This window comes from Hyla sarda, chromosome 12 (genome assembly GCF_029499605.1).
Source record: "Hyla sarda isolate aHylSar1 chromosome 12, aHylSar1.hap1, whole genome shotgun sequence".
NCBI lineage: Eukaryota > Metazoa > Chordata > Amphibia > Anura > Hylidae > Hyla > Hyla sarda.
Window position 1 is genome coordinate 17,857,056 of NC_079200.1, and position 18,697 is coordinate 17,875,752.

The following is an 18,697-nucleotide window of genomic DNA, read 5'->3' on the forward strand; positions in this document are numbered from 1 at the left end:
ATACTGCTGCTTATACGGAAAAATGAAAAAGTTGTTATAGGTCGTCAAAATAGAGTATTTTTTTTTTAAGCGGTACAATAATGGAAAAGTATGTAATCATGGGTATTGACCCACAGAATGAAGAAAACATGTCATTTTTACCGTAAATTGTACAGCGTGAAAACAAAACCTTCCAAAATTTGCTAAATTGCGGTTTTCTATTCAGTTTCCCTACACAAATAGTATTTTTTTAATTTCGCCATAGATTTTATGGTAAAGTGAGTGATAGCATTACAAAGGACAACTGGTCGCAGAAAAAACAAGCCCTCATACTCGTCTGTGGATGAAAATATAAAAGAGTTATGATTTTTAGAAGGCAAAAAATGAAAATGAAAAAAGGAGATTTTTTATGCTTACCGTAAAATCTCTTTCTCGAAGGACCCATGGGGGGACACAGACCATGGGTATATGCTGCTGCCACTAGCCAGCCGGCTCCTCCCAGCTGGATATACCCGCCTCCAGGTCACTGAGCTAATCAGTTTTAGTCCCAGAGCAATAGGAGAAGACTGACAGGTTAAGGAAAAACCATGAACTGTCCGAGAATAAGAAGAAAAACCAAAGAGGAACACCAGAAAAAAGTGGGAGCTGTGTCCCCCAATGGATCCTTCGAGAAATAGAGAAAAGGAGATTTTTTTTATGCTTACCGTAAAATCTATCGGCTCCATTAGGGGACACAGACCATGGAACGTACCAAAGCCGTCCCTTGGGTGGGTAGAAAACCAGTCCGGTAGACGGCTGAACCACCGCCACCTGCAGCACTTTAGTGCCCAGACCAGCATCAGCCGATGCGAAGGTATGAACCTGGTAGAACCTCGAGAAAGTGTGCAAAGACGACCAGGTAGCCGCTTTACAGATCTGCAAGGCCAAGGCCTTGTTTCGGAGAGCCCAGTGCTCCAACAGAACGAGTGGAATGGGCCAAAACCCTGAAGGGAGGGATCCTCCCCCTGCAGCGATAAGCTTCCGAAATGGCAGATCGGATCCTCCGGAAAATAATGGCCTTGGAAGCAGGTTGTCCCTTACGACGACCTTCCGTAAGGACGAGAAAGGAATTTCACTGACGAAAGGAAGAGGTGACAGAGAGGTAGGCCCGAACGGCCCGCACCACGTCCAGTTTGTGGAGTAAACGCTCCCTGGGATGAGAAGGAGTGGGACAAAAGGAAGGAAGGACGATGTCCTCATTGAGATGGAAAGCCGAAACGACCTTAGGCAAAAAGGAAGGATCTGGTCGGAAAACGATCTTGTCCTGGTGAATCACCAGAAAAGGAGAAAGGCAGGAGAGAGCTGCCAGTTCAGATAGCTATATGGAGGTGATAGCTATAAGTAAGCCACCTTCCAGGAAAGGAGGCGAAGGCAAACCTCCCTAAGAGGTTCAAAAGGGGCGCCTTGGAGGGCACCCAGAACTAGGTTCAGGTCCCAAGGTTGAGAGGGGGACCGATAAGGGGGGGCAGCATGTGCCACACCTTGAAGGACGGTCCGGACATGAGAATTGGATGCCAGAGGACGCTTAAAAAGAATAGAAAGGGCCGAAACCTGACCTTTAAGGGAGCTGATAGCCAGCCCTTGGTCCAACCCTGACTGCAGAAAGGAGAGAAGACTGGGAACAGAAAAAGTAACAGGAGAAAAGGCCTGAGATTCGCACCAATGAAAATAAGACCGCCAGGTACAGTGATAAATTTTCGCAGAGGAGGGTATACGAGCCCTGAGCTTGGTGCGAATCACTTGGGTAGAAAAACTTAAAACCGTGGTCTCAACCGCCACGCCGTCAAATGCAGCGACTGTAAATTGGGGTGGCAAAGGGGACCCTGAGACAGTAGGTCTGGACGAAGTGGAAGACGCAGCGGCGCATCGTCCAGGAGCCTGACCACTTCGGCGTACCACGCTCTCCAGGGCCAGTCTGGAGCCACTAGAATGACGGGGACACCCTCCGCTTTGAGCTTCCTCAGGACCCTGGGAAGGAGAGGAAGGGGAGGGAACCGATAGGGCAGGGTAAAGCCCGCCCAAGGAATTACCAGGGCATCCACGGCTAGAGCCAGGGGGTCCCGGGACTTCGAAACAAACGGAGTAATCTTCCGATTGTGTCGAGACGCGAAGAGGTCCACGTCTGGAATGCCCCAGAGGTCGCAGATCTGTGCGAACACCTCCGGATGCAGGGACCACTCGCCGGGGGTCGGCTGAGGACCGGCTGAGAAAATCCGCTTCCCAGTTGAGCACTCCCGGAATGTGAATCGCCGATTGATGTATGCCACAGCCGTGGCATTGTCCGACTGGACGCGGACAGGGCTGCCTTGAAGCAGGGACTCCCAATGAAGCAGACAAAGATGGATCGCCCTCAGTTCCAAGATGTTTATGGGAAGAAGGGCTTCTCGGGGAGACCAGAGGCCTTGAACCGTTCGGTCCCTGAAAACACCTCCCCAGCCCGACAGACTGGCATCTGTCGTGACCAAATGCCAGTAGAGGGGAAAAAATGATCGCCCCTGAAGTAGGGGGGAGCGGAGCCACCAGAGAATAGACTGACGAGACTGTCGAGAGAGAGAAATCCTGCGGTCGAGAGACAGAGGAGACCTGTCCCACCAGGAGAGAATTGCCAGATGAAGGGGGCGGTAATGAAACTGGGCAAAGTCCATGGCCACCACCATATGACCCAGGACTTCCATACAAATGCGGATGGAGACTGGGGCCGGTGCCCGAAAGGAGTGGACTCCTGACAGGACGCTTGTCCGGCGGAAGGCGAATCCGCGCAGAGGCCGTGTCGAATTGAAGCCCCAAGAAGACCAGAGATTGGGTGGGAGAGAGGACGGACTTGTTCCGGTTGACCATCCACCCGATGCGATCAAAGGTCTGGAGAGTGAGAGACACATTCTCCAGAGTCTGGGGCCCTGGTGCGAGCCTTGATGAGAAGGTCATCCAAGTAAGGGATCACTGAGACCCCTCTTGACCGCAACAGGGCTATCACGGGCGCAAGGATCTTGGTAAAGACCCGTGGAGCAGTGGCCAGGCCGAAGGGGAGAGCTACGAATTGAAAATTGCCCTCCGGAACCGCAAAGCGGATATTGAAACGTGGAGGTAGGCATCCTTGATGTCCACTGAAGAAAGAAACTCCCCTTGATCCATGGACGCCACCACCGAGCAGAGAGATTCCATTGGGAAATGGCGGATCAAAAGATGTTGGTTGAGATTTGAGATCCAAGATTGGCCGCACAGAACCGCCTTTCTTGGGGACCACTAAAAGATTGGAATAGAAACCCTGAAAACGTTCCCTGGAAGAAACGGGGACTGACTCCCTGGATAAGAAGGGACTGGAGAGCCTGCCGAAATTCCTTCGCTAGTGAAGGAGACCGGGGGGCTTGGGACGGAAAAAAATCGATCCCTCAGAAGGGAGGCAAATTCGATCCGGTATCCATTGGACACCACGTCCCTGACCCAGGAGTCCTGAATATGCGCGGTCCAGACGTTTCGAAAGAATAAGAGACGACCTCCCACCGAGAAAAATCTGCGGGTGGGGGCGTTCCTTCATGCAGAAGTGGGTTTGCGGTTTCCCGATTTGGCAGCAAAACTGCCGAAACGGTTGTCCGACTTCCAAGAAGGGCGCGCCCAGAATGAGGGAACCTTCTTGTCCCGCGAAGGCGCCTGCCCAGACCCTTTTATTGGGACCAAAAGTCCGAAAGGACCGGAAAGAAGAGGACTTCCTACTGGAAGTAGTGAGATTTATTTTGAGGCAATAAGGAACTCTTGCCCCCCCGTCGCCTCTGAGATAATCACATCAAGGCACTTGCCAAAAAAGTCAGGAACCGGCAAATGGAAGCTCTGTAAGAGACTTCTTGGAGACGGCATCCGCATCCCATGCCTCAAGCCACATGGAGCGACGGATGGCCGCTAAGTTACCAATGGCAAAGGCAGTACAGCGGGCTGACTGCATGGAAGCCGAACACAGAAAGTCTCCAGCTTTGGAGCATTGGAGAGCAAGTGCAGACAGATCCTCCGGGGGGGATCCTGAAAGAATACCCTGACTGAGTTGGGAACACCAAACAGAAAGGGCCTTCGACACCCAGGCAGAGGCGAAGGCGGGAAGCAGGGAGCAACCCGCTGCTTCGGAGGCATACTTTGCTAAGGATTCTACCTTCTTGTCTGCCAGATCCTTGATGGCAGCCGCATCCGCCAGCGGCAGTGTAGTAACCTTAGAGAGGCGGGAAACCGATGGAGGGGGGGGGGGGGGGGCTTGAACCTTCTTCGCTCCCGGAAAGCTCTTGTCAGGATGCCTTCAGGTGGATTCCAGAAGGGTGTCAAATTCAGCGTGAGAGCTGAACATCTTGGGTGCCGGTCTGGCACGATGAAAGGATACTTCAGGAGCTACATCCAAAGTTCCTGGGTCCTCTAGATGAAAGGTGTCTCTTATGGCCGCAACCAAAGAGTTCACCGTGTCAGCTGTATCCGAGCGGTCCTCTGAGTCAGATGCCGGTTTGGAAACCTCGTCTGCAGGTTCACCAGGAGAGTGTGAACGAGTGGAGGCAGCCCTGGAAGAGGGAGACACCAACCGGGTACACGACTCTGGAGTGCCAGAGCGGCGACCACGGGAACGTCCTCTGGAGGAGCGACGTTTGTGACCAGATGGAGCGGCAGGGCGGGACCCATAAGGGGAGCGCCCGAGTCTACCAGAGGACTCAAGGGAAGAGTCAGAGGAGGCACCCCTAGTACGCTTGTGAGAGCGTGAAGCATGAGGAGAAGGGGAGCGGGACCCTCAAGAGTGCCAACGCAGGGCGGACCTCTCCAAGGCAGTCACCACATCACGGGAGACCCGAGCCAAGTCTGATATACACTGGGAGAGGGAGGAAACCCAGGCTGGAGGGGCGGCCGAACCCACCGGGTCTGAAAGAGCATCCGGGGGAGAAACAGCAGGGGGGTCTGGGGGAGCAGGCAGAGCAAGTGGGTTCAGCAGAACCGGGCATTTTTGAGTTACAGCTTATGCAGCTGTAACGAGTAACCAACACTCCAGGTATCTGTGTAGAGGGAGGAACAGTTCTGGGCACGGACATAGTAAGAAAAAGAACTATCTCACCCAAGTCTGTGTCCCCAGGGCAGCTGCTGTGAGGAAAGCTCAGCTCTAGCAATCAGAGAGGGAGAAATATGCCGGCCAATGGCAAGAGAGGGCCGTTCTAGGAGCAGAGACGCTGCTGATTTGCACTTGCCATCGATGTGCGCGCGGATTAGTGGCCAGTTCGCACCCTGGGAAGCTCCGGCGGTCCTGGGTGGGCGGAGTTAAAGCCGCTGAAGAAGAAGAGAGAAACGGTAATGGCGCCCGCTCCCTGCCCCGAGCGCACATTCGAACGCATATGCGCTTGAGGGGAATGGAGCGGGCGAAGACTCCACCGTCAGCGACCGCTGCCGAAAACGAAAGCAAGACGGGCGCCAGCAGAGAGTAGAATGCTGCTGAAGGTCAGGCCAACCCCAACATTCCCAGTGATAAAGTGGGGCCAAAAACTGAGGGTCTCCAGAGGTTGCAAGTCCGCACCTTGAAGAAAAAAGGGAGAAATACTCACCTCAGCCAGAAGAACTTACCTAATGAAGTCTTCTCTATGAAGTCATCAGCCAGCTTTGTCACCTGCATCATGCCGGGAATCTTGGTAATAGCAAGGCGAGCAGGGAGGTAGGGGGACCTGGACCCATGAGGTACACCCCAGGCGCTGACCATTGGCAAGAGGGTGTTGACAGTACATAACGCGATCTCTGTGCCCCCTCAATCGCAATGGGGAAAGGGTGAGCCGCAGTTCCTGAGTCCCCACCTGAAAACAGGACAGAAAACTGAATAAAAAACTAACACATCCCTAAATCTAGGAAAATAATACCTCCTTAGACACTAAGCTAAAACTGATTAGCTCAGTGACCTGGAGGCAGGTATATCCTGCTGGGAGGAGCCAACTTTTCTGTTACCATAGTGTCAAGCCTCCTAGAGACAGCAGCATATACCCATGGTCTGTGTCCCCCAATGGAGCCGATAGAGAAAATAAGATTGGCTACGTCCTTAAGGCCAAAATGGGCTGTGTCCTTAAGGGGCTAAGCTGACCATACACGGTGCGCTAATTTAGCCAACAACTATTCTTCTAGTGCTTTCCATACACACTCAGTCAGACTATATTTGTTACGTTTTTTTATTTTTATTTTTTTTTACTAATTTTGAGACCTAAAGGTCCAAAAACATTTTTAATTAAATATTTTATTATTTATTACTATTTGTATTATTATTATTTATTATTAGAATAATTGCATTGAATACAGTGGGAAAATTCGGTTTACTTCACCTGTAGTTCTAATAATTATGCACGCAAACTTTTTTTTTTTTTTTTTTTGCCCCTCAGGGAATTTCATATGGTTTATTTTTTTTGTATTTTTTTTTGTGCTTAATATTTTTTAAGTACGGTAGATCTAGGTGTTGCTGACTGCAGAAAACATTTTTGCTCACGTGTGTGGTATCACATGGAACATTAATGTACGACCATTTTAATACACAGCCACATGGCAGTTCTTTGCTCTGGATAATAGAAGGGTCCTAACAGGTTACATTGACAGGGGTGGTCCCATTCAATAGTTCTCTCTGTAATTATTACAGTTAATATCACCCGGTCTTTATGTATGTGTCTGTCATATTGTCAGTCTTATTTCCACTTGGTAAAGTGCCACCTGCTTGGTGCCCTAGATGATTTTTGTTCTCCCTATGAAAGTATTATGTCATCAGTCACTTCTTTTAGCTTTCAACTCTCAATCCTTCAGGACGGAGCAAAAGAGTACGCCATGTTGAACAACCCCAGATTCAAGTGCTTAGGGAGGCGTAGAAGGAAATCCCCATCAGTTGCTGCTTCCAGTGCAAGTGCTTCCGCCAAAGAAGGAGACAGCGACCGGGACACAGGGAACGAAGGTGCTTCCAGTTCCTCAGGTATGTGCCTGTGCCTGCATACAGTCTGTGTAGGACAGTTACACAACTGGCTTATCCTTTAAAGGGGTACTCCGCCACCCTAGACATCTTATCCCCTACCAAAACGATAGGGAATAGGATGTCTGATCGCTGGGAACCCCCGCGTTCTCCCTGCTGCACCCGGTGTTCGTTTAGAGCGTTTGGTTCAGCGCTGGAGGCTTGTGACGTTGCTGCCACGCCCACTTAATGCAAGTATAAGGGACTTTTATTGAGGGGGCATGGCCGTGACGTCACGAGCGGGGCGTGGCCGTGATGTCACGAGCCTCCACCCCCACATCGCCAGTCATCTGGACCAGAGCGAAGTTTGCTCCGTGCACAGGATGTTTGGGGTGCCGCAACCGAGATCGCGAGGGTCACCAGCGGCGGGACCCCCACGATCAGACATCCCCTTTGGATAGGGGATAAGATGTCTAGGAGCGGAGTACCCCTTTAATTATGAAAACTGTAAGGGAGGTTATGAAATTTGTATAAAATTTCCACAATCCAAAGAAATATGGACATGTGAATCACTGAAGGGGTATTCCAGCCCCTAAAAAGTTATCCCCTATCCACAAAGTGGGTCGACAAGCACTCCATGCATTATTTAAAGGAGTGCCAGAGATACCCAAATGATGTACTCTGGTGTCTCCAGCGTCACCATAGAGTCAACCCACCTCTCCATGCAGCTGGGAATGTCAGGGCCTCATCCTTGAGATAGGTAATAGGTTTTTATGTATAAAGCCTGATGGGCTGTATTTGTGTGAGGGGCAGAAGTAATTATCGCTCCCTGCACTTCCAGGTGGGGCTTATTGGGAACATGTGGGGGCGTGTGTATATAACTTCCCCCTCTCCTACAGGGGCGGAGCACGTGACGTTTGTGGAACCCACCCAACCCTCCCTTATTTTATTCCTTCATTATAGTGCATGCCCTCTATAGGCGTGCCCTCATTGCACGGTTATGGCACAACTCAGACCGCTATGCTAGGGTAAGATCTTGTATAGGTATGTAGGCAATCTGTCCTGTCACTAGTACACGTATGGAGCCCCGAACACAAATGGGGTTTTTAGTCTTTCATGGAAGAAGTATAAGGGCAATTTACCGGGATTTATCAGTTCTCGCAACTTATTTTCAGCAGCTGCCCTTTTGAAGTCTCTGGATGTTTTACTGACAGCAAACAGAGATCTTGGAAATTCGAAGAATTTGAAAAGTATATTTTAGAACATATATAATATATAATATATATATAAACGTTGCAGCTAAGATCTATTTACATAAAACTATTAAGCTTCTTTAAAATGCACATAACATTTTTTTTATTTTTGTCTTTAGCAGCTGGAGTTTTCCAATAAACACAATAATATAAAAACTGCTTGATGCCATTTAGTGCTCCATTAGATTAACTCTGACTGCTCAATCTGCAGCCCCTCCCCATGGTTTTTCTTAAAATTTATTGTAGATGTTTCTTTAAGGCTAAGTTCACACATGTAAAATCAAAACCAAAAAACTGCAGTAAAATTGATGTTAAAAAACGGCGGTATTTTTGTTCCATAAAAGTCTGTCTGTGCACACATTGGTGGAGATTTATCATAGAAATGCATGGAGGGGACCCGGCTGTCCGTGAGGAGCGCCTGCTGCAGACGGCACACGCTCCATTCACTTTTATGGGAGCGCTGAAGAGACCAGACTACAGCACTCTGGCACTCCCATAGAAATAAATGAAGCACGTGTCGTCTACTGGTAGGCACTCCTTACTGAGAAATCTGGGGTCCCGTTCCAGGGAGAGTGCGTAGTCCCAGCGTCAGACCCCCATGATTTTCTACTTATCCCCTATCCTGTGGATAGGGGATAAGTTGGTTTTGTAAATTTTTCAAGAAAAGGAAGTATTTCTCACAGAAAAGGATTGCAGTAACACATGTTTATTCCCTTTGTGTGTATTGGAAATAAACCAAAGAAGGGAGGAAAAAAAGTAAAAAATAATGTCACCAAACTCCAAAAATGGGCTGGACAAAATTATTGGCACCCTTTCAAAATTGTGGATAAATAAGATTGTTTCAAGCATGTGATGCTCCTTTTAAACTCACCTGGGGCAAGTAACAGTTGTGGGCAATATATAAATGACACCTGAAAGCGGATTTAAAAAAAGGAGAGAAGTTCACTCAGTCTTTGCATTGTGTGTCTGTGTGCCACACTAAGCATGGACAACAGAAAGAGAAGAGAACTGTCTGAGGACTTGAGAACCAAAATTGTGGAAAAATATTCTCAAGGTTACAAGTCCATTTCCAGAGATCTAGATTTTCCTTTGTCCACAGTGTGCAACATTATTAAGATGTTTACAACCCATGGCACTGTAGCTAATCTCCCTGGGCATGGACGGAAGAGAAAAATTGATGAAAGGTGTCAACGCAGGACAGTCTTGATGGTTGATAAGCAGCCCCAAACAAGTTCCAAAGATATTCAAGCTGTCCTGCAGGCTCAGGGAGCATCAGTGTAAGCGTGAACTATCCATCGACATTTAAATGAAATGAAACGCTATGGAGGAGACCCAGGAGGACCCCACTATGGCAGGAGACCCAGGAGGACCCCACTATGGAGGAGACCCAGGAGGACCCCACTATGGAGGAGACCCAGGAGGACCCCACTGCTGACACAGAGACATAAAAAGCAAGACTACATTTTGCCAAAATGAACTTGAGTAACCAAAATCCTTCTGGGAAAACGTCTTGTGGACAGATGAGACCAAGATAGAGCTTTTTGGTAAAGCACATCATTCTACTGTTTACCGAAAATGGAATGAGGCCTACAAAGAAAAGAACACAGTTTCTGCAGTGAAATATGGTGGAGGTCAGTGATGTTTTGGGGTTGTTTTGCTGCCTCTGGCACTGGGTGCTTTGAATGTGTACAAGGCATCATGAAATCTGAGGGTTACCAATAGATTTTGGGTCGCACTGTACAGCCCAGTGTCAGAAAGCTGGGTTTGCATCCGAGATCTTGGGTCTTCCAGCAGGACAATGACCCCAAACATACGTCAAAAAGCACCCAGAAATGGATGGCAACAAAGCGCTGGAGAGTTCTGAAGTGGCAGCAATGAGTCCAGATCTAAATCCCATTGATCACCTGTGGAGAGACCTTAAAATTACTGTTGGGAAAAGGTGCCTTCCAATAAGAGACCTGGAGCAGTTTGTAAAGGAAGAGTGATCCAACATTCCGGCTGAGAGGTGTAAGAAGCTTATTGATGGTTATAGGAAGCCACTGATTTCAGTTATTTTTCCCAAAGGGTGTGCAACCAAATATTAAGTTAAGGGTGCCAATAATTTTGTTCAGCCCATTTTTGGAGTTTGATGTGACATTATGTCCAATTTAGTTTTTTTTCCTCCCTTTTTAGGTTTATTTCCAATACAGACAAAGGGAATAAACGTGTATAGGAAAACATGTGTTACTGCAATCCATTTCTGTGAGAAATATTTCATTTTCTTGAAACATTTCAGGGGTGCCAACATTTACGGCCATGACTATATGTTTTCTGTATTGTAACTGGATATATGAGTTGTACATGAACTGTATTAATAATATGCCATTGCACAACTAGGAAGGCGGACTAGTTTTATTTTGGTCATTTCAAAACAGAAGGAAATTCTCGCTGCCAAACGCCCACGGGGCAGAGGCAGGGAAGCATGAGTGGAGACTTGCCAGAGGGTTCAGAAACCAACGAACCAGTGGAATGGTCTGGAGCTGAGGAATCGCTCTTCAGAGTCTTCCATGGAACCTACTTCAACAACTTCTGCTCCATTGCTCGACTTATGGGCACCAAAACATGCAAGCAGGTACAATACATGTCACTATAACATACAAGCAGGTCTAACCTGTCCACATAACAGGTAAAATGGACATGAGCATGTTTACCCACATGTCTGGAGGCTTGTTCCAGGAGATCAGTGCTTTTCATTGTGTTAAAAAGAACAAGTTAGAGCTTTACTATATTCTGAAGAGGCTCCATAACTTTGCTTATTGATGTTAATGAATGAGTAGTTAATGAGGATGGAAAATCCACAGTAAACTTATGTAAGCATGCCTGGAATAAACCTGTATGTATCTTAACCTGTAAGATACGCTTGTCCAGAGTGCGCAGAGCCCCGCTTGTCCAGAGTGCGCAGAGCCCCGCTTGTCCAGAGTGCGCAGAGCCCCGCTTGTCCAGAGTGCGCAGAGCCCCACTTGTCCAGAGTGCGCAGAGCCCCACTTGTCCAGAGTGCGCAGAGCCCCGCTTGTCCAGAGTGCGCAGAGCCCCGCTTGTCCAGAGTGCGCAGAGCCCCGCTTGTCCAGAGTGCGCAGAGCCCCGCTTGTCCAGAGTGCGCAGAGCCCCGCTTGTCCTCATCTTTTGTCTTTTTGTTAAGGTTTTTCAGTTTGCTGTGAAAGATTCCCTTATTCTGAAAGTGCCGGCCAAGGAGCTGATGAGTACTGCACAGAAAAAGAAAAGGAAGCACAGGTATAGTCCGTCATTCTGACTGTGTCTGTCGTAGTGTCGTAGTCTGTCTGTAATTTGCTGGTTCTGTCGGCCACAATGTCCCTTCCAAGTGACATTGCAGCACAGTTGATGGAAATCCTAATGTAAATGTAAACAGAGCCTAAAGAAAATACCCTGAATGATCGTTGGACTAGGAACAGCCAGCGCCTGACATTTTGTGACCAATCACAAGATAACATGTGGTGGCCGCATCACGATCTGCCCCCAGATAATGGGTTGACCTCGTCTTTGCACAACAGAAGTCGACATTCGCCAGTCATTTGTGGTGATTTAAAGGGGTACTCCACTGGCCAGTGTTCGGAACATTTATTTCCGAAAGCTTTGTGCGCACGCTGTGGGCGTTCGTTGTGGCCGTGACGGCCATCATGCCCCCTCCCATAGACTTGCATTGAGGGGGCGTGGCCGACCCACGCAGCGCGCGCACACAGAGTGTTCAGAACTAAATGTTCAGAACACTGGCCAGTGGAGTACCCCTTTAAGTGTTTTTGACTACGTGGAGATTGTTGAGGCCCCAGAGGTGTGGTGCCAGTATTTTTGAAATAGCTGCACTTGTTGGCTGTTCCCAAACTAAGGTATCAAGAATGTACCAAGACTGAAAAGACCATGAACAGACACATCAGACAGCCGCAGGCCACATGCGGTTGATCTGGAGAGGCGAGCGATGGGTGGCACATTTGGTCCTGTATCTTAGCAACGACTTACCGCAATGGACCAGCTGACCCAGCAGTACAACAGCGAGCAAGTAAGACTGACAAGGGTGTCCTTGACCACCCCACATCATTGCAAACCATGCCTTGCATGGGCCAAGAAAAGACATGAATGAACACATTGCAGAAGGTAGTTTGGTGTGATTTGTCTCCTTTTTTCTGCTGAATCGTATGGATGGCCAGGTCTGCATCTGGTGTAAGCAGCATGAAGACCTATCCTGAAGGTGCACCGTTGGCTATTATGAGGCCGGTGGTGGTAGTGTCATGGTCTGGAGAGCGTTTTTCCTGGCACGCTCTGGGATCATTGGTAATAATACTACAATCCTTGAATGGAGAGTGCACCAGGGAACGGTTAGCTGACCATCTGCACCCATATCTTCAGGTGGTCTTCTCCAACCACAGTACCATCCATCAACAGGACAATCAGGCTTGGATCATTATGAAGGGGGCAGGATAAACATGAATTGAATTCTCCACACTGCCTTGGCCCCAAAACTCCCAACTGTAACCAAATGAATATGTTTAGGATATGCTGGAACTGGCTTTGAGATCTGGTCCCAGTTGAGTACGGAAGATGTTCGCTACCTTATGGAATCTGTTCCCCCAGCGTCTCCAAGCTTTATTGACCAATTAACTAATACACTTTCGTGATATCACAATTGGATGCCTGCAACACAGGGCACCTGTATAAGAACTGTTAATGAGAATGTGGGGGGAACAGGACATGGAGCATCATTACCACTTTGGGGCATTATTACCACTTGCCACTTGGGGGTGTTATTACTGTATGGTGTGAAGGCATGGGAGGCATTATTACTATATGCAGGTTGCATGGGGCCATTACTATATAGAGGCATGGGGTATATTTGTGAATGGGATCACAGTAGGGACATAACATGTGTGGGGACACAGTTGAGTCAGAAAAGTGAACAACAATGATCAGAGAAGACCTCACCTGTGAGTACATGCACTGTAATCACTTATATGGGATGCAGAGCCTATGTAGTACTGATAGCTACACTTCTATATGGTGTGTAGGAAAATCGTGTAAACCTTTAATTTCTCCTAGTGATGCCACAAAGTATACCCCCCCCCCCCCACCCCCTGTTGTGCTGTTGCAGTTTCTTTCCTTTTAAAAAGCGTGTCCATCAGTAACCCCTTCTCGGGGCCGGCTCTTGCCATAGGCTAAGTAGGCGGCGGCCTAGAGTGCCTCCTTGATGAGGGCACCGCCTGTGGCCTTAATTATAATTCTGATGGCGCTGCGAGCCATTACATACAAAGTAATTATTACTGTGCTGTGCCCAGGGACAGTCCCCGCAGTATGCTCTAGCTATGCGCAGGGAGCCACTCCATACTCCCTGCATTCACAATTACATCTGACCTGTGCTGCCCTGTGCTGTTTTCTTCTTCTTACACAGTTTACCCTTCTCTGCAGGAAAATAGGAGGCACTCAGTAAGGAGATGTCACCGGCCAGCACAGATTAGATGTAACTAAATACAAGTCTGATCCCCTCATTTCTACAGCCCAGCGCTGGAAAGCGCTTGACAGGGACCGCTGGGCAGTATCACTAGATGACAGCAGGCACACTGAGCCAATGAGGAGCAGGCTCATCACATGACATGTGTCAGCTGACTTCTATTGACTCCTCCCAGCAGCCCTGTGCCTGCAGTTCCTCATGTCATGCTGGATGACGGGGAGAGCCTGCCCAGCAGTGAAGAAAGGAAAGGCTGCCCTTCTCCCTCAGCACTGCAGTGAGCCCCCAGCTGAGACCTGTACAGCACCTTACAGCCCCCCCAGCTCTGCACTCCCCCATCCAGCTCTGTACTCCCCCAAACTTTGTACTACCCCTCCCCAGCTCTGTACTCCCCCAGCTCTGTATGCTTCCCTCCCCCAGCTCTGTACTCCCTCCCTCCTCCCCCAGCTTTGTATTCTCCACCCCCCGCCCCTTCCCCAGCTCTGGACCCACTCCTGCAGCATCCAAACAACAAAAAAAGTGAGTGACCAATATGTCTATGTATACGTCTATATATGTATCTACTGTATATGTGTGTGTTAATACATATGTGTAACTATCTGTGTTACAGATAGTGAGTGCACATGTCAGGGATCGACCAGGGGGACAGGGAGAGTGAGCCCTAAACTGACCCTATAACCGCTCTCCCTGCCTACTTGCCCATTCACCCTAAACGGTGGATCGAAAACTGGGTGCCGGTCCCTCACTGAACTAAAGTGCAGGGGCCTATAAACACATACTAATAAACTGTCGGTTACAAGACAGAAACATAACCGGAACATTGAACTCTGTTAATAAGTTAAGAGGGAACAGATCAGTGAGCAGCACAGAGGACACCTTTAGACAAATGGTAACGCACAAAGGAAAACACTAGCTAATTGATCATGTACTCTATGATCAGTGCATGTACAAAAACTCCAAAGATCTGAAATTATGAACCAATAAACAGAGTTCAAAACACCAGACAAGGAAACAGATGAGTCAACAAAGACACCAGGAACAGACAGGAATATAGCATAATCCCCCAGAACCTCCAGTAGACACAAAGTCCCCATGGACCGGTAGTAGGGATCTATCGCTAAACAGAAATAATCACAATCTCTCAGAACACCTCCAGTAGACACGGAGTCCCCATGCACAGGTAACAGGGTTACTTAGTTACAACTCAGAAAAAACGGGTACAACTGGAAAAAATTATAGAACACTGTTCACAAGACAGGAATCGCAATCCCTCAGAAAACCTCCAATAGACAAAGGATTTTCCCCATGGAGCAGAAACAGGGATGCCTAGTTACAAAACCTCCAGTAGACACAAAGTCCCCATGGTGTGGTAACACTGTGTGAACAGATACATAGCAGAAAGGACATACAAATCCTAAAACAGACTATACAAACACAGATTAAAATCTACTAAGAGCATGCTATCTAACCATGGGTAAAAGCCCAGAATATATCAAAAATAAATGCAAGGTCCATGCTAAAACAGATAGTGAATTAAAAGCTCAAACAAAGAGTGTTTCGCCCAAAGCTCCATGCAGCATGTCCACGTGTAAAACTGTAATCACCAGCCCTGAAGTTGGAACTGAGCTCACCTTATGTAGACACACCCTAAGACCTATTGGACAGAAAGCCAAAGGCTTTAACTATTCCCTGACCAGGGAACATAAAACTGTTCACACACAAGCAAAACCAATAGCTGTGTGTGAACACAGACAAAGACAGACATGACAGCACATCTGGAGTATAATAGAGGATATAACTAGGTATCAGCACAGGGGAGGAGGCGTTTGCATGTACCAAAGATCAGGATAGCGACATAACAGAAGCACGGAGCCTGGACTCGTATTGTCACAGTGTCACCCACACTAAAAGCCTGTACAACAAGTTAGTGAGGGTGACACTTATGACTGATTCCGTTTAATATAGAATGTAACTCAAGATCAGGAGTAGCATCTTGTATATTCCAGAACTGCATGTATCATGTACTGATTCTGAGTTATATCCTGTATACACAACAGAGCTATACTCACTATTCTGCTGGTGAGGTCACTGTGTACATACATTATTTTATCCTGTACTGATCCTGAGTTATAGCCTGTATTCTACTCCAGAGCTGTACTCGCTATTCTGTTGGTGAGGTTAATGTGTACATACATTACATTACTTATCCTGTACTGATCCTGAGATATATCCTGTATTATACTGCAGAGCTGTACTTACTATTCTGCTGGTGAGATCACTATGTACATACATTACATTACTTATCCTGTACTGATCCTGAGTTGCATCCTGTATTATATCATAGAGCGGCACTCACTAGTCTGCTGGTGTGGTCACTGTGTACATACATTACATTACTTTATCCTGTACTGATCCTGAGTTATATCCTGTATTATACTCCAGAGCTGTACTCCCTATTCTGCTGGTGAGGTCACTGTGTACATACATTACATTACTTATCCTGTACTGCTCCTGAGTTACATCCTGTATTATATCCTAGAGCGGCACTCACTATTCTGCTGGTGAGGTAACGGTGTACATACATTACATTACTTATACTGTACTGATCCTGAGTTAGGGTGCATGCACATCACGGTTTGTGTATCTGGAGAATTTCAAAACTGCCTGCTGCTAACACCCTGTTGGATCAGTGCCGTACCCCATTCATTTCAATGAGCCAAACAATTTTTGACCCGGACTGAAAACCGCAGCAGACCACATTTTTCAGTCGGGGGAAAAACTTGATATGGTAACTAGCTGACTTTGTTCAGCTTATTGAAATGAATCTGGTATGGCGAGGATCTTACAGGAATAGCAGCAGGTGTTTTTTTTTTTTTATTCTTCCTTCAGTTCCTCCTGCACGAATTGTGGTGTGCAAGTACCTTTTCATCCGGTATTGTACTCCAATATATGAGGAGGAGATTTGTTACAGTGTGCCACTCCAGTGGTAAGGTGATAACATGAAGTTGAGGTTTGTTACAGTGTGTTACCCTAGTAGTAAGGCGGGGCGTGTTAAAGGGTGGAGCTAATAGGCAGAGTCAAGGAGCGGCAAAATTAGCTTTTGCCTAGGGTGGCAAAAATCCTTGCACCAGCCCTGCCCCCTTCTTCCTCCACATGTTAATCATCTCAATGCAAGCCTGTTCAGTCTAGGGCATTTTCACAAGCACTAGGTCATTCTGCTTTGGCAAGGTGTAGGTGCTGTGATTGGCCAGACAACTAAGGGGAAGAAAGTGCCTGTGTGTGCTACTAGCAAACAGCCCAGTGCTGATCCCACTCACTGACATGGAGAGAATGAAAAATAGCTGTGCACCATGCAGAGGCTGTGTTCCCACATTTGCTTTTGGGAATTGCCTAAATAACACATTGCAGAAAAGAAATGTTTTTTTTTTTAGATTGTTACTAAACCATGTTTTGCCAGCTGCTGCTCATAAAGCACAAGTCTACCTTTGTCACAAGCAATATGACTTAGGCTGCATTCACATCTCATTTTTTCAATATGGTTCCCATATCAGGTTTTTTGTAAAAAAATAAAAAAAAATAAAAAAAAAATTTTTTTTTTCTCAAAACCGGACCGAACTGTATACAACCGTATAGACCTCTCTATGGGTTTAAACCGTATACGGTTTGAAAACGGATGTCCGGTTGCATACGGTTTATAAAGCTTATCAACGAGATGTGAATGCAGCCTAAGGTTGGGTTCACACCACGTTTTGGCAATGCAGTTCCCGTATACGTTTACAACCGTACGGAACCATGCCAAAAGATGCATCAGGCTGTATCAGTTTTGCATCCTGTACGGCTTTGTCATTTTTTTTTCCCGTACCCAAAACCGTGGCCTACAATGGTTTTTGGTCCAGGTGAAAAACTGTATTAAACCGTATGTTTTTTTATTTTTTATTTTTTTTAACATGGGAGTCAATGTGAACAGTACAGAACCGTATGTGGGTACGGTTCCATCCGGTTTGCACCATACGGTTTTTGACTTTGCAGTTTTTTTGACACACCCCCTCCATTCATGTCTATGGGAGGGGGCGTGACTTCCGTCACGCCCCCTCCCATAGACATGAATGGAGGTTGTGTGGCATGATGTCACAAGGAGGTGTGGCATGACTCCACGGCCACACAAACACAGCATTCTGAATAAAATGATCAGAATGCAGGGTGCCTGTATGGAGATCGCGGGGGGGTCCCAGTGACAGGACCCCCGCGATCAGACATCTTATCCCCCTATCCTTTGAATAGGGGATAAGATGTCTAGCAACAGAGTACCCCTTTAACAGGTAGAGGTGATGGCAGAAGCGGCAGAAAATTATAAAGTAGCAGCATCCTGTGTGTAGCTTTAGCCCTAGGTTTCTGTTCTCATTAGACACATATATACCAATGTTTCTGACATAAGTAAAAGGATACATTTTTATATCCTATATTCTGCTTCCCTTGCAGATTGTGGGCTGCACACTGCCGGAAGATTCAGCTTAAAAAAGGTAAAAACATCTCTGCTGGTAGGCAATGTGAGGAATAATAATAATAATGGGGGAGATTTATCAAAACCTGTACAGAGGAAAAGTTGCTGAGTTGCCCATAGCAACCAATCAGATCGCTTCTTTCATTTTTGAAAAGCCCTCTGCATAATGAAAGAAGCGATTTTTCCTCTGGACAGGTTTTGATAAATCCCCCCCCCCCCCTACAGATTATACTGTATTGTATATATCCTCTGCTCAGCTCCTCCTGCTCTATAACATGATACCTGCAGATTGTACTGTATTGTATATATCCTCTGCTCAGCTCCTCCTGCTCTATAACATGATACCTGCAGATTGTACTGTATTGTATATATCATCTGCTCAGCTCCTCCTGCTCTATAACATGATACCTGCAGATTGTACTGTATTATATATATATCATCTGCTCAGCTCCTCCTGCTCTGTAACATGATACCTGCAGATTGTACTGTATTGTATATATCCTCTGCTCAGC

At 47.2% G+C, this 18,697-nt stretch overlaps 1 protein-coding gene across 4 annotated transcripts in view; it reads left to right on the forward strand.

Moving 5' to 3' along the window:
• EZH1 (enhancer of zeste 1 polycomb repressive complex 2 subunit) overlaps positions 1-18,697 on the forward strand; it is a 98,818-nt gene that overhangs the window by 61,620 nt on the left and 18,501 nt on the right. For all 4 annotated transcript variants that reach the window (XM_056547753.1, XM_056547755.1, XM_056547756.1 and 1 more), the window contains 4 exons: positions 6,802-6,964; positions 10,608-10,804; positions 11,372-11,463; positions 18,164-18,204. In XM_056547753.1, coding sequence (XP_056403728.1) covers positions 6,802-6,964; positions 10,608-10,804; positions 11,372-11,463; positions 18,164-18,204 — 493 coding nt within the window. The remainder of the gene's footprint in view (positions 1-6,801; positions 6,965-10,607; positions 10,805-11,371; positions 11,464-18,163; positions 18,205-18,697) is intronic.